This window comes from Sinocyclocheilus rhinocerous, unplaced genomic scaffold (genome assembly GCF_001515625.1).
Source record: "Sinocyclocheilus rhinocerous isolate Xijiao unplaced genomic scaffold, SAMN03320098_v1.1 scaffold603, whole genome shotgun sequence".
NCBI classification, from domain to species: Eukaryota; Metazoa; Chordata; class Actinopteri; order Cypriniformes; family Cyprinidae; genus Sinocyclocheilus; species Sinocyclocheilus rhinocerous.
In genome coordinates, this window is record NW_015656630.1 from 785,382 (window position 1) to 802,018 (window position 16,637).

At 38.3% G+C, this 16,637-nt stretch overlaps 1 protein-coding gene across 4 annotated transcripts; it reads left to right on the top strand.

Annotated features, from left to right (window-relative positions):
- Positions 1–4,678: 4,678 nt before the first annotated feature.
- Positions 4,679–15,980, top strand: scaf4a (SR-related CTD-associated factor 4a). Of its 4 annotated transcripts, none has more exons than XM_016528390.1 (20): positions 4,679–4,858; positions 7,878–7,961; positions 8,118–8,162; positions 8,241–8,402; positions 8,520–8,649; positions 9,465–9,607; positions 9,765–9,947; positions 10,121–10,209; positions 11,592–11,685; positions 12,032–12,184; positions 12,277–12,344; positions 12,429–12,619; positions 12,761–12,861; positions 12,946–13,059; positions 13,567–13,723; positions 13,806–13,909; positions 13,996–14,149; positions 14,260–14,340; positions 14,456–14,542; positions 14,671–15,980. In XM_016528390.1, exons 1-20 carry the CDS (start codon positions 4,829–4,831, stop codon positions 15,531–15,533), a joined length of 3,033 nt encoding a protein of 1,010 aa, XP_016383876.1. In that variant the 5' UTR covers positions 4,679–4,828; the 3' UTR covers positions 15,534–15,980. The 4 variants fall into 4 exon arrangements, with proteins under 4 accessions (XP_016383876.1, XP_016383878.1, XP_016383877.1 ...); XM_016528392.1 differs by having other exon boundaries at positions 12,056–12,184; XM_016528391.1 differs by having other exon boundaries at positions 9,765–9,941.
- Positions 15,981–16,637: the final 657 nt, after the last annotated feature.

The window sequence follows — 16,637 nt, forward strand, 5'->3', positions numbered from 1 at the left end:
ATATATATATGCCAGGTTTATGTTTAAAACTCAAATAAATTAATAAAATGAATGAGCTATACTGAAAATTAGTCTATGCAATTTTGCTACTTTTGTCTTTTTTTAAGGATGTTTAGATATTTTGCTGGAATATCAGGCAACATTAAGTATGATCCGATTATATGGATCTTTATTTCATTAATATTTTGTGTAAAATATGATTCACAATATTTTTCCCCCCACTTGATACATGTGTCAGACAGCTCGGTTTGCCAGTGGTTGTTTTCTTGATTGTGATTTGTCTTCAGGTGTCACCCAGCGCTTAGGCTCTGGGGTTTTATGGGCTCTGGCTGTCAGTGTGTTTCAGCATATACTCAGATAGCCTATACCCACCTAATGTCAATGCATGCAGGCATCCAGACACACATATGCGCTTACCTGCACACTACATGCTTACTTTAAGAGAAATCTACAAGTGGAGACAGGACTGATACTCTGATGGATGGAAATATCTGGCCCGCAGGACAAAGTATGAATCAATGTTGAAGAATGAAAGCATGAAAAGGGGGGGTGACACATTGAATAATAGTAAAAAAAAAAAAAACTAGCTTGTAGAGAAGTGGCCTAGGAGTTGCACTTGCTCAGGCACGTGCTGCTCATGTGGCGATGGAAGCTCAAGTCAAGCTCATTTTATTTAGGATCATCCTTTCTATACAGTCTCTGTCATCAAAAAAAAAAACGCCAAAAGAAAGCATTATATTTCAGGCTGGGGCAGTGTCGGCGCACACCTAATGCGGAAGCAAATACACTTTTCTATGCATTATTTTCTAATAATTTAACAGACTGTCGTCAATTGCTCCGCTTATATTACCACATCTCAAGCCATTGCTCAGATGTTTTATATTAAGACATTTGTCAGGTTTTTGTCCTTAAAACTCTCGTTTCTTACGCATCTCATCTAATCCCTACGTTGCTCATTCCAAAACGTGGTTTTAGAGCTATACGATGCTTGAGCCATTGATAATGCAGTTATTAATTATTATTATTATTATTATATATAAAAATTATTATTATTATTAATGCAGTCTGAAGTTAAGAGAGAGAGAGATAAAGAGAGAGAGCGTGTGTAAATTACCTGCGTCTGTGCGTCAACAGCGTTCGGCAGCACCGCATCCAATAGCGAAACTGTAAATTTGAACCATAGACTGTATAAAAACAGGTTTGAACACGTTAAGAAGCAAAGTTAGCACCTCTCTACTGAGAAAAGTCATGTAGCTTTTCAGTTGCTAAACTATTTTAATGATAAAGTCGCTAGCCATCGCTGACAGCACGTTGTGTGTGTGTGTGTATGTATCCGTGTGTGTGCGAGTGTGTGTCTGTAATGTAGTCTACAGTAGCCTGTTTGTGCGTTTATGAGACAGAGCGAGAGATGTTTTCCATAGATAATAAAACTTTCGTTGGAAAAATAGTAATTTGTTATATTTATTGGCTTGGTCAGTGTTTTGTGAGTTTTGGTTCTTTTGCTGTTGTAGGCTGCAAGGATCTTTGAAATAACTAAAAATAATTTGGCGAAGTGATATGGAGCTGTAATGCGGTCAAGGCCTGCCTGGAACTAGGCTACTTTAGCTGTGAGTTTCTTGAAAAATTTAAGAGAAAGAAGAAGAAAACTATGGAGCCAGAATGATCTCAATAATAATTCACGCAAAAGACGCGATGCACACATGCGTAACCCAATTCACATGCTGTGCATGTGAATTGGTTTTTGTAAATATATTTTTTTTTTTTCGTGCACGTGAAATATTTCTTAAGCATGTGAATTGGGTTACGCATGTGTGCATCGCGTCTTTTGCGTGAATTATTATTGAGATCATTCTGGCTCCATAGAAAACCTTTAATGGCATATTTCATTGTGACAATTTGCCCCTTGTGTTCAACAAACTGTAGGCCTATCTTTTTTTCCTGAACAATAATGGTGCAAATGCTCAATATTCTTTTTCTGAATTTGGCCTGTCATAAACTGACTGTAACTAATTTTGAAATGTGAGTATCAAATATGATACATTAGGCGTTTGAGGAACATGTATTTGCCCATCTCTCAATCATCATTGTATTGCATAGCATTATATGTTTTTGGTCATTAAACTAAGAATTTAAATATCATCTTATTTAGCATTTTAAAGTAATCTGCTACTGTTATAAAGATCTCAGTGATTTACTTAACAATCAGAATTTTATCTTACTTTTTGACCATATAAATATCAGCATCAGCACCAAATTGCATATTTTTGTTCAGTTTGGGCCTCTAAATAAAATTAAGACATTATTTCCCTTGTATGAGCTCCGTATCATACTATATGGTCCATTAAAAGCTTGATGTTTCAAATATGATACTTATAGGCTACATTTTTCTGACTGTTATTTCAGGATTTACAGGATTAAGCTTTAGTGAAGTATGGACCTATTCATTTCAGTGTAGACTAGTTTATGAAGGTCATGAACTCTATTTCTGAAGAATAAGTAATCACAGAGCCCACAAATCTCAAGAAAAAAAAAAATCCCTCACAAAGGAACGATAAAGCTTACTCATACCATGGCAATATGGAGGTTCATACTAAGCAATGTTTTGTCCCTGAAGGTCGTATCCACTCACACTGAGAGTATTTTGGTTTCAGAACCCCTTTTTCTTCTCCCAGTCAGATTTAATGTCATCTTTAAAAAGTTTGGAGCAAAACACAATGCTAGCAGTGTGATGCCAAACATCATGGTTTAAATTACACGGTCTTACACAATATCTCTGTGTTCGCCGGTCACTTAGGCATGCAAAATAAACCATAGTAAAGCTGGACACTTTCTCTGGATCTCACTATTTCCTTCTTCCTATAAGACAATGACTGTGAGCAGTCCAAGCAGCCAGAGGCAGGGTTACGTAATCTGTTTTAGCTCATGATTTCACTCTTGGATTAAAGCCATTTGTTTTAGAGTACCATGGCATGTCCATCAAACATTAACACTATGCTTATGCACATTAATAAGGGTGGTTAATACTTAAATGAAGGGAGGAGCTTTATAATCCAATCATAATAATATGCTCATCAATCACTGACACTGAGCTTATTGGAAAAAGTTTGAATGTTTGTGAAATTTTAACAAATCATATAAATAAACTGTTTTGCAGACTTTTCCCAGAATCATTTTATGAATGACGAGCTGCATTTGGACAATTTGACCATATTGCAAATGAATGAGTTGTCTTTAACTAAATGACGCCCTCTGTTGGAGTTACAGTTTTATGAACCTGTGCTAGATTTACGCTATACTTTTTCAAAGTTTGGGGTCAGTAAGATTTGTTTTTGAAAGTATTAGGCTAATACTTTTATTCAGCAGAAATGCATTGTAACTGATTACAAAGTAAATGTTGTTTTAATGTTAAGGATTTCTAGTTCAAATAAATGCAATTCTTTTGAATGTTCAATTCATCAAGGAATCCTTAAAAAAGCATCACAGTCTCTGAAAACATATAAGCAGCACAGCTGTTTTTATCATTAATAATAATATAAAGTATAATAAAATAAAGTATTAATAAAAAGGAGTAATAATGCTGAAAATTCAGTTTTGGTATCACAGGAATAAATTACATTTCAAAATGTATTAAAATAAAAAAAACATATTAAAATGTAGTATTTCAATATTACATTTTACTGTATTTTGATCAAATAACTGCAGTATAAGAGACTTTTAAAAACATCTTACTGACCCCAAGCTTTTGAATGTTAGTGTACATTCCTTTGCTTCATTTCTGAAGTGAATTTTAATAAACAAAGGACTTCAGTGGAAAAATGTTTAATACAAGAGCCAAAGGTCAGTGAAGGCCTCTAAGTACATGTAATGCTTTGTCATGAACGTATTCAAGGCGTCTTAATCTTTTTGTCCTTTTTAATTTGAAAGGATCTTCATCTTCATTCAAACACTTTGAAAATCAGCTGTTTCCTATTACAGACCTACAGCAAGTTTAAAGTGAATGCAGTTGCTCATGAAAGAGGGACTGAATCATCAGTTTTATCCGAACTGTCAAGGGTGGTGGGTGAACATCAGGCAGCCTCCAGCATTTGGAATAATAATGAGCAGAATTTAAGCCCGAAGGATTTGATAAACCATATGTAGTGTAGTCAAACCATATTTTCATGTTTTATAATCCAGGAACACAGAATTTATAATCACTATAATGTTTGGAGTACACAAAACATATGTCTTTTTAATGTGTTTATTTTTTCATCGTAAGTAAAATAGGATCATTTAGGCTAATTTTCCTCTTTAATTCATCTTCTGGTATAATAAAAGTGTTGAAAAATATGTTTACATAAGGAATTAGTAGTGTCTAATTTACATTTAATCTACATAACAGGTTCTCATTTGGTGGGAACAAGAAGAAAATTCTGTTTTTAAAAGTTCATGTGAACACTTGTTTAAGCTACATTTGAAATAGTGTCCGCATTTACCATGACAATATACTTCGATTTGTTTGGTTTTAAATGCATTTATGTTTGTTATCAACTAAATGTTAACTATTTCCTGTAAACTTAGGAGAATGCCTTTGTATTACTATAAAATCAACTCATAAAAAAGAATGTGATTTTCGCTCTTGCCTGCGTTCTTCTAGCGCTATCTAGTGGCCCTTTGTCGCAACAGCAGTCTCTCAATCCCATCCTGCACCGCGAGCACCGCGCCGACTCCGAGCTGTCTGTCTGCTACTGCCAGGGGCGGACATGTTGGGGCGGCCTGCTGGAGGACGGCACCACACATATTTCTGATTTTACCGGAAAAACTGACTGCAAAGCAGAGACGGGACACCATGGATGCCGTCAACGCTTTTAATCATGAGGTGTGTGTGTGTTCAATAAGATGAAACGGCTGTAAAATGGCGGTTTGTTGATCACAAGCGTTCAATGTGTTGCAACGGCCCAAGTCAGATGAAGGCCTCAGTGTTTAAAATGCGCAGTTGCATGTTGCCAAGTTGAATCTAGCTGTTCATACGAAACCGCCCTTTCGTAAATGTTAGTGTAAATGCTTAGATCTGTGTATTATGGTATTTTAAACGCCATAATAACAGGCCTAATCGTGATAATAGACAGCATGGTCTGCAATTGGTCACTTTGCCTGTTGGTTTCGGCTTTTTTCTACGCCTGATCTAACATGTATGAATACACTTCTGTGCTAAAGTTATAAGATGACGTACAAACTAGTGCTCGTGTTGTTTACAGTCTGCGCTCTGTGTGTAACGTTAGGTCCTCCAGCGTAACGTTAAAGGTTCATTCAGGGAACATCCATAACCTGTCACAGTTCATTCTTTCAGGAACTTTATATTGTTTGCTAGTCGAGATAAACAATTGTGGCCGCAAATGGCTAACTTAATTGTCCAAAATTGTGACAGAATAATTGTAAAGGTACCGTATTCCACAAAAACCATAATTTTCTTAATGCCCATGAAGTTTTTGCTCCCAAAACAGTGAAAATGTAGTTGCAAACGACCATTTTCTATCTTTTCTCTGGCCCTTTAAAAGTATGGTTTTGTTACCTGTACCTTTAAGAAACATGCAAATGGATTTCTGTTCATCTAACCTCCGCCTAATGTAGTTCAGTGTTTATCAGTAGACTTGCTGGATGCGAGTTTATGTAAATATGGGCGGTTATTTATTTGTGTTAAACTTTAAAGTGTTAAAGTTAAAAAGTGTTCATTTTTCCAAACTTACAGGTGAAGTTTGTAATTTCTGCACCACAAGCCTAACTAAAACTGAGATACAAAAATAATGATTGTTTTCAATCACGTTTTCGCACACGCTCGCTTGTGTGTTATTGGTCAGCCAAATTGATAGTCCCTCCCCCAAATTCATGCTATTGGTTTAGCGAGTATGTCAGGACTGGTCAGGATGCTTAAAGGGATAGTTCACCCAAAAATTTAAATTCTGTTCCAAACCTGTAAGACCTTCGCTCATCTTCGGAACACAAATTAATATATTTTTGATGAATTCCGAGAGAGTCACCCTGGCGCCATTTTGGAGAGTATCACATGCGTAAACAACGTATGCTGTTCCATGTCAGCAGCACCGTACACAGATACATTGTTTACGCTTTGATCTGAACGTAAACAACGTATCTGTGTACATGTGTTGTTTACATATGTGATACTCTCCAAAATGGCGCCAGGGTGACTCTCTCGGAATTCATAAAAAATATCTTAATTTGTGTTCCGAAGATGAACGAAGGTCTTACAGCTTTTAACAACAAAGTTGTTATTTTTGTTTTCTTTGCACACAAAAAGTATTCTCGTAGCTTCGTAAAATTACGGTTGAACCACTGTTGTCACATGGATTATTTTAACGATGTCCTTGCTACATTTCTGGACATTGATCGTGTTAGGATCCTTGCTGTCTATGGGCAGGTCTGAGAGCTCACGGAATTCATCAAAAATATCTTAATTCGTGTTCTGAAGAAGAACGGAGGTCTTAAGGTTTTGGTACGACATGAGGGCGAGTAATTAATGACAGAATTTTCATTTTTGAGTGAACTATCCCTTTAAATGTAGTGCCACAATGCCCTCCCACTTTTTTCAGCAGCCTTGGTTCCAGAAGTTTTTTTTCCATTAATTTTTCTTAGTCATTTTTAAAAAGTCTTTGTTGGGAGCTAGGAGGTGAATCAAAACATTACAGACCTGAGTAGGTAATACATTTAAATTCAAACTTACTTCACTAACGTTAGAAAAGTATGTTTTATATAGTATAAAAAATAGGTATTATGAATTAAATTTGTTAAATTCACGTGACCTTCCAGCATCAGATGTGTTGCTCCACTGCCATTTATAAATCCTCTCCCGTGGCCTCATAGGATAATAAAGTGTTCATGCACACTTCAGAATCCCGCCAGAAGTAGTAGGTCATCCAGGTACTTCTCGTTTTTCGAATACTTTGAATCGGACGTACTACTCTTTTGGTGTACTGTTTTTCGCTTACTATGTAGTAGGGAAGTACACGAGCGCAACTTTAGATTTGATTATGTATTTAGAAACCATAAATTTTAAGTTTCTTGCAAAATATGCATATATACATATATTAAAATAGGTTGAGAGTGTAGGAAGACTGACTATAACGTCATTCACAGTCCTCCATTGTAAGTGGGCGGGTGTAAGTGGGGAGTTCTTTTGGTGTGATTTGTTTGTTTGATTCTAAGAGTGGAGTTTTTTTTTACAGAATGGGTGTTTTGACTTGACTTGCCTCAGCATATTAAGATGAAATACGGGGAAGTATTTCCCCGTACACTTCGCTTTTCCACAAGAAGTTCTGTATAAGCAAGTCTGAATGTGCCATTCAAGGGTATTTGAGTCTTTGAATAACCATATTTGTCAACAATATTCTGGTGCATCTGTATTTGTAAATGGTATCTTAAATTATAAAGGCCTTTTGTTAATCCATACCAAAGCTGTTTTGCTTGACAAGAAGCACAATTTGGTTAATTTTTAACATAAATATTTTTTGAAATATAGTGTTTATAAGCATATTCCTTACAAAAACAGAGATGGGATGAGTTGCTAATAGCATGCTACTTTGAGCCATACTGCTGTATTGAACTCTTTACGTATATTTCATGTATCATGGGATTTACATGGTAAGTATATCCGTAAACCATGGTGTAATACCACAGTATCTAAAAAACAGCAATATCATGGTACTTTTCATGTTTAGTTAAAATGATATCTCCGCAAAACCTTGAGGTTGCTTCCACTCTAACAAGCATTGCCAGCATTTTTATGCTTTCAGTGTGAGCTTACCCATTTATGAAGTTTCTATATTTCACTTCAGCCTCACTTGCATTACATGCCTTAACATTACTTTATGGCTTCATTGCAGTTGTTCTCCTTGATGGACACCAAGCCTCCCATCTCGAGGGCCAAGATGATCTCCATCACCAAATCTGCCATAAAAGCCATTAAAGTAAGTTGATCTTGAGGTTGAAGCGCAGTAATCACACCCATCACAACTGATACCTGATGCTATTGGGTTAAAATATGATACAGTGTGTGTGTTTTAGCAGAGTGACACATTTGAAATCCTTCCATTTAATCCTTTTTTCTTTTTTGTGTCTTCCAGTTATACAAGCATGTTGTCCAAATCGTAGAAAAGTTCATAAAGAAGGTAGGTGCATATCTGGTCTGAATACAAGAAGGATGATTGATGTTTGTGTTCATTTACTGAATGCTATCTTGTGCACAGTGCAAACCCGAGTACAAAGTACCAGGGCTATACGTGGTGGATTCCATTGTGAGACAGTCACGGCATCAGTTTGGAGCAGATAAAGATGTGTTTGGACCTAGGTTCACCAAAAACATCACAGGAACATTTGAGAATCTTTGCTTGTGTCCCACAGAAGATAGGGTGAGAATATCCAGCAATACGCCTATTTATTATTATTTTTTTACAGCTTTTTATTCAGTACTCTTGTTGTATGATTTAAATGATTTTCACTTTATAATGTTTCTCTTCCTTCTTCAGAGTAAGATAGTGAGAGTGCTGAACCTGTGGCAGAAGAATGGAGTGTTTAAGATTGATGTAATCCAGCCTCTATTGGACATGGCTGCTGGATCCAGCAGCTCAACAGGCTTAGACAGCGGCCCTGATGGGGGTAAGACACTGATGTGTAACATTGTGAATATCCTATTTTAATGCACTTCTTATCTGTTACGAGATTTGTTTTGTGATACAAACTTGTCTTTCTGGTCGCAAGTATGAGCAGCAAGACAGTAGCAAATGTTTGGGGTAAGTAAGATTTGTTTTGCGAGAAATTAATGCTTTTATTCAGCTATGAAACTCTAAATTGATCAAAAGTAACAGTATAGAAAGATTCCTATTTCAAGTAAATGCTGTTATTTTGAACATTTTATTCATCAAATAATTTTGAAAAAAAATATATCAAGGTTTTGACAAAAACAAAACAAGCAGCTGAATTGTTTTGTTGAAAGTTTCTTGAGCACAATAAGTATATTAGAATGATTTCTGGAGTAATGTCTGCTGAAAATTCACATTCACAGGAATAAATAACATTTTAAAATATATTACAATCAAAAACAGTTATTTTAAAAAGTAATAATATTTCACAGTCTTACTGTTTTGCTGTATGTTTGATTAAATAAATGCAGCCTTGGTGAGCTTTTTCAAAAACATAAAAAAACTTACAGACTCCAAACATTTGAATTGTAGTGTAGATGTGTTAATAGTGTCTCTAATTTAAACCTCAGTATTAAAATGGTGTTAGAGTTGCTAAGTACATTTTTTTTTCAGTGAATTAGTTCAAACTGTTAATTGTATATTGTATCGACTCAGAACTCTGATTCTGTGATTTGCATGCATCATCAATCAAAATACCTTGTGGGGCATTTGTCTTTAGTTTAGAGTTTCCTACTGACATATAATAAGTTGATTATCAATGTATTATTGCAGCATCTCCACAGTCTCCGGTGAGGGAACAAGAGGCTCATCCTGTGGTGACGCCAAACTCGGTCGCAGCAGCTGTGCCTCAGCTTCAGAACTCAGATGCCTTTGCGGCTGTTGCTCAGTTTATTCAGTCTTCTCAAGGACAGCAGGTTAGTCGACTGAATGCACTGGGTTTCCTGCATATCAGTTGTTTGGGAAGGACAAAGCATTGAACACCGTGGGATGATTTTAGCATGAAAAAATAAGAAAGAAATCATGAAATAATTTTAGCCCATTCGGGATATTCATGTTCACTGTTTTCGAAAGCTTCAGCAGATGCTTCAGAACTTTCAGCCGCCAGAGAAACCTCAGTCTCCAGCTGTGGACAATAACACGAGTCACCTCCACCTACAGGCCCAGGCTATGACTGCCTCCTCCACCCTCACACATCAGCACATCCATCACGCACCACAGCCTGAGGAGAAGAAAGCCACCTTCGACAAGGTGAAAGTAAGAGATCAGTTGTTTTTTTTCAACACTGACAATGTCAGATACATCAGGAACAGGGGACCCCAAAACCAGCCCGATATACCAACCAACTAATTTACTTTGCTATTGTGTTGGTTTGCACATCCCTAGTTGGCCTAAAGTCACTGACATTCTCTTTCATCTTCATTCTTCAGACCCTTCTGGACCGCTTTGACTATGACGATGAGCCAGAAGCGAGTGAGGAGGCAAAGAAGGATGAAACGCCGTCTGTCCAACCTGCTATGTAAGTAGCATCTCCTTTACCATACTTTGAACGCTGATACACAGTATATCACAGGGCTCGCCAATAAGGACTGCCCGATGGCCCAGGGCTAGCGTGAAAGACGTTTGGGACAGTAGACGGATTTGTCACTTGCCCGATCGGGCCACTGCAGCGTCGTCACGAAATTTGATCATTTGCATGTATTTTTAAGACTTGTTAATTTAAAAATTCAAGCGATTAAAAAGCATTTGGGCGCGAAAGACAACTCCTTTCAGTACTCACTCGATGTGTTCTGTGTGAACAGCGAGCGCACAGACAGCCGCGTCTCTGACACGCGTGAGCCCCCTGATCGGGGAAATACATACAAAAGTATGTCAAAATAACCCTCCTTGCGAGTAATTTTGTAGCTTTAACAATGATTAATCTAAATTGAATTTATACACTGGAGTACAGATGTCAGACATTTTTTGTTTTATTTCAGACTATCTTCTATTCCGTGCTTGCACACAAACTGCACTGCAATCCTTTTCCCAAAGGCCATTTGTGTGGAAATATTACGTTATTATTATAATTAGTCTGTAAACGGCCATTAACAGAGTCTGGAGATGCTGAAGACGGACACAAAGAGGAGAAAATACTGTAGCAGACAGAACAAGATCACTGTTCACGATGCACGGAATATAGGAAGAAAATCCAAATATTGAATTTTATATGAATGTTTCTGAGGGGAACTGACTGTTTTCAGAAATGTCTTTTCAATGTGTTTTCATTTTGTCTCCGTATAATGCATTTAAATTAGTGTTAATACGTGCAGCGCTGCTGTGTTTACAGCGTTAACCAAGGAAACGCTGTATTACTGTACCATAAGCGCCGCCTGCTGTCAGAGAGTGAATCTGCGTCTCATTCAGCCCGTCTGCTGTTTCTGTTTAATACCAATGTTTTCTGTAGTATAATTTCACAAAGCTAAAGTCAGGTCATTCTGTTTTTGCTTCAGATTTTGATATTATACAGTCTAATATAAATCAAAAATTGCACATGTTTGTCTTTTTTGTTTTTTCAATTCATGATTAAAATGCAGTGGTTGCCTCTAATTTCAAATGGCTATGAAAAATCAAGGTGCAACACAGAGTGAAGAATATGCAAATGTTATTTTATGTGATTTTTCAATTTCTGTACCTGAACATCTGCAAACATAACCTAAAGCATCATACAAGATAACAGATCAAAAACAATGATAACAGCAACTATTTTACTTTTTTGTGGTAGGGCCAGTGAAAATGTTGGTAGGGCAAGTAAAAAATTTTACCACTGACCCGATCGTCTGCCCGAAACAATCCTTAGCGTTGATGCCTGTATCACCTGCTGAGCTTGTGCAGAATTTTCAGTGTGTTATTTCTTCGCAGAGGATTTCCTGAGCAGACCGTCCCAGGATTTCCTCCAGCCAATCAGATGCAGCACTTTCAACAACATATGATGGCTGTATCACAGCGGCAACAGGTAGATTACTACAGCGCTCTTATATGGAGACATTTTGGACTGAAATCTGTAATTTAAAGGGGTCCTATTATGCTTTTTCACTTTTTCAACTTTAGTTAGTCTAATGTTGCTGTTTGAGCATAAAAATTATCTGCAAAGTTAGAAAAATCAAAGTCCACCTCAAAAGGAGAAATTTTATTTAACAGAAATCAAAAAAACTACAACGAACGGCTCGTTTGGACTACAACGCATATTTTCCGGGATTTGTGATATCACAAATATCGACGAATGGGATGAGACCTGGTTGAGCTGCACTTTTAATAAATCGACAGTCACGTTTTGGTTTTTATTGTTGTTGTATGCTCAGGTTGTTCTACCTTCAAATGGACAGGTCCAAGGCTTTGGTCTTATGACCTCTCAGCCCTATCCAGACATGATACCTCAGATGGGGCAGCCACATGCAGCTTATCCGCCTCAGAATGACACCTTCAGTCAACACATGGCTGGACATCAGCATCCGGTAAAATCATTTTGGAAATGAACAATTAACTGATTCTTAACTGTTAAGCTGCTGTAGAATTTAATACTAATCTCTGACAACTTGTGGCACAGGAAATGATGAATTCAGATGCATCGGCTAGGCCTTACCCCGATGGCAGGAGGTCACGTTCAGGGTCGAGGTGCGTACAACAAACCACTGTCCTTATGAACAACAACACTAGTCCTCGTGACAAGGTTAAATGTTGTTGTTGTTTTTGTTTCAGATCTCCTAAAAGAAGAAGGTCTCGGTCTAATTCCCGTACCAGACGAATGCGGCATCGGCGGTCGCGCTCTCGTTCTCGAGAACGACGGCGTCAGTCGCCTCGCTCGCGGTCTCAGGAAAGAAGAGACAGAGAAAAGGAAAGAGAACGAAGACAAAAAGGCCTTCCTCCTATAAAGAATAACACTCTCAGTGGTAAGCAAGGCCACTTTCACTACTGTGACCACTAGTCAAGTGGATGCAGTCGAATTATGCTTAATTGCCCACTATAAAGTACGCATAACACAGTATTAACCTTCTTCCTGATGCCAGTGTGGAATTGTGTATCTCTTTCAGTGTGCAGTACTACTCTATGGGTGGGACAGCTGGATAAAAGGACACAGCAGCAGGACGTGGCCTGTTTACTAGAGGAGTTTGGGCAGATAGATTCAATTAATGTATGTTCTTGAGAATTAGGGGAACATAAGATGATGTTAGATTTTTGCGCTGAAGTCTTATTTTATCTTGTCTGATTTTGATAGATGATTCCTCCTCGTGGTTGTGCCTACATTGTCATGATTCATCGTCAGGATGCCTATCGAGCCCTGCAGAAACTAAGCAGAGGTCCATACAAAGTCAACCAGAAAGCCATGAAGGTATCAGATGATTATTTTAGCACAGACTGATAAAAATAAAACCGCATAAAAAGAAATTAAATTTTTTTTTAACATAACTTTTTTAATGTTTTTAAAATAAGTCATGTGGTAATCAAGACAGTAAAACAGTATTATTGTGAAATAATATCACAAATTAAAATGACTGTTTTCTATTTGAATAGTTTTTAAAATGTAATTTATTCCTGTGATGTCACATGATCCTTCAGAAATCATTCTAATATGCTGATTTGCTGCTTAATTTGGTAATTTAGTGTTCTGATTTTATTATTACCAGTTTTATAATCAGTTGTGCTGCTTAATATTCTTTGTATGTTTTTCAGGGATCTTTGATAAATAGAAAATTCAAAACAACGTAAATAGACCTTATAAATACCTTGTCTTTACCGTCATACAGTATTAATATCTTTTAAAAATCTTAATGACTTAAATCTTTTGAACAGTATTATTGGTATTTTTTCACAATTATTATATAACTGTATTTTCCAGATTGCCTGGGCTTTGAATAAGGGCATCAAGGCTGAATTCAAGCAGTATTGGGATGTGGAGTTGGGTGTATCCTATATACCATGGTCCAAAGTAAAGATGGAGGACCTCGATGTGTTTAGAGAAGGAGGGATGCTGGACCCTGATACTCTTGCACCAGGTAACTATTGCAACCAGTTGTTAATAATTTGTCTAGGCATTGAGCTCACATTGTAACGTATTGTTTGCATGTCCCTGCACAGAATGGAGAAGCTCTCAGATTGAGCTGGAGAAGGCTGAAGAGTCTCAGAACGGCAGGCCTGAGGTGGGAAAAGTGGAGGAGAGCCCGACTGTAGTACCTATGCAGGTAACTCATATTGCCCTGGTTCCTCTTCCTAAAGTTTTTAGATTTGGTCCTATTTATTCATTTTTTCTTCTTTTGTTCTTCTTCAGGTTCCTCCTGTCCAGCCAATGGGAACAGTCAGTGTCCCACCTCCAGGATTCCCAGGACCCATGAACATCCCACCCCCCTCTTTCCCACCTGGGGTTCCCCCACCCCCAGGTCCCTTCATACGGCCAGGCTTTAACCCCATGCAGATGCCACCAGGTACAGAAATACTAATGACACAATGTTATTAAGCGTGTTATCAGGAGGATAGATGTTTTGTTTTCAGAGAAGTATTGTACCAGTTACTAACACATTATTCTTTGTTTCAGGATTTCTCCCCCCGGGTGCCATGCCGCCTCTGGGCGCCACTGGGCCTCCTCCACCTGCAGCAGGCATCGGCATGCCTCCAGGTGGGCAGACTTTATTGTATAAACCCTACCTAATTTAGTTTTTATAGGCTTGACCAGTAAGCCAGTGTTCAGTTTCTTCAAATTTCCCATCTGACCTGATTTTTTTCTGCTGTAGTTGGCAGCTCAGTTGAAGACCTGTCGAACGATCTAGCAGGTATGGGCCCAAGAATCAACAGCGATGGAACAGAGGGATTCAACTCAGGTGGGTATTTGTGTCTGTCTCATTAATCACAAAATATTATGAAATATTATTTTAATATAGTCATGCTGTTTTTTTTTATTCATGTGTCTTTGTGAAGTCATTTCATTGTTATATCATTAACTCTGCAGGAAACCAGGTGCCTCCTGGAGGTCCACCAGGGATGGGCATGCAGTCTCCACCAGGTCTTCTAGGTTCAAGGCCGGGAATGATGCCTCTCCAGCGGCCCCCAGGGATGCCGCTCCCACACATGCAGCGCTTCCCCATTCCACCTCCTCGACCTGGCATGCCACCCATCCCACCACAGATGATGCCACCCAGGGGTCCACCTCAGATGATGCACCGCGAGCCACCACCCGGGGGCTTCGGCATGCCGCCCCCTCCTCATGGCATCAGGGGCCCTTTCCCCCCTCCCGGACCTCCCTTCATGAGGCTGAGCGGACCCAGACCAGACGGGCCAAATGATCACGAGGCGAGGCCGTTCAGAGGCGAGCGCCCTGGTTTAGGGCGGGGCAGAGATCGAGAACAGGACTGGTACGTTGGGCGGCGCCCTTTTGGCGAGGGTCGTGGCGGTGAGAGGCCGGATGGTCGTGCGCGATTTGGAGGCTGGCACGAGGAGCCGGAAAAACAAGGCGGATGGGACCGAGAAAGGGAATGCAGGGACTGGAGGAGAAGTCCGGATGGAGAGAGGGATCGGGATAGAGATAGAGGACGGGACGGTGAAGAACGGACGAGGCGCTCTGCAGGAAGCAGAGAGAGGAGCACACGCTGGGATCGAGATGATAGACTCGATCGACTGGGTCTCACCAGCATGGAACCCAATGAGAGACTTGCAGCAAATACCAACAAGCCCAGTGCAAACACTACTAAAGAACTTCCTGAAGCCAAGCCCGATATTCCAGCACCTTCCACCGCAGCCACAGCAGACTCTAAAGCCTCAGAACCTATAGCAGAGAACAAATCTGCCGAACAAACACATACGGAAGAGTCATAGAGGCCTCTTTATATATCAAGACCATAAGAGCTTCTCACATGTCAGTGCTAATCTTGAATACTGCTGGCTAGAAATCAAAGTCCAATGTTGTGGGATGCTTTATGCATATGATGCTTGGTTCTTCATCCCAAACCAAGTTTTTCAGACTTTATAAAGCATCTTTCGGCAAACGTGGAGCGTTGCCTTGTGAATTTATTGTCCCACCTCAGTAAAGCTAGAATGTTGTATTAAAACTGAAGATAAGGAAAAGAAACAATTAATGATTCTGCTGTAAATATGCTAACATTACTCGAATGATGTTTGTAGATTTTGACTGGCCGTTTTTGGTTTTTACTTTACAATGATCTCCCTGTTGAGTTTTAGTAATGGAAACATTGACTAAAATAAGATATTAAGACCCTTTTGCTGTAATGTTTTTAACTTAATGTTTACAACATACAAAAAAAACCACAAGATGTTTTTATAATTTTTAAGTTTTTGGAGATAGGAACTCCAAATATTTCAGCGATAGGAATTTGGTTTTAATAAAATATTTTCATACCAAATGAATGAACTGACTAATATGCATGTTGTTTCAGTCTTTTTAACATTTACCCTAGTGTTTTATAAATATTTGTGCCAACTAGTCATAAGGTTATCAAGTTTAAAGCTAATCATCAATAAACATATTACTGTTTACTGGGCCTTATGGCATATACAACCATATTGGGGTATTTATCTTGTGACTCTACTTCCAAACCATTCGTCATGGTTTGAATAGGACATCTATATCTAAATGAATGGGTCCTGACTGGAATTAGAGGACAGCATGTGACTATGTCAAGGTCAAAGTGACAACCATGTTCTTTGATTTATCATTTGCAATATCTTTTCTATATGAGCATAATACATTAGAATTTTTAAGTGGTTGGTATATAAGTATAATAATTTGAAGGAAACACTCATTCACTGTAAATATGTATTTGCCTTTACTGTAGATGTTGTGCTATAATGCATATAGAAGACGTTTTTATCCTTTCTTTGAAACATTTTAAAATCTAAAACTACTACATACTGTAACAAGTACAATGAGAAACAAATAAACCACAAAAAAATTGAGAAAAG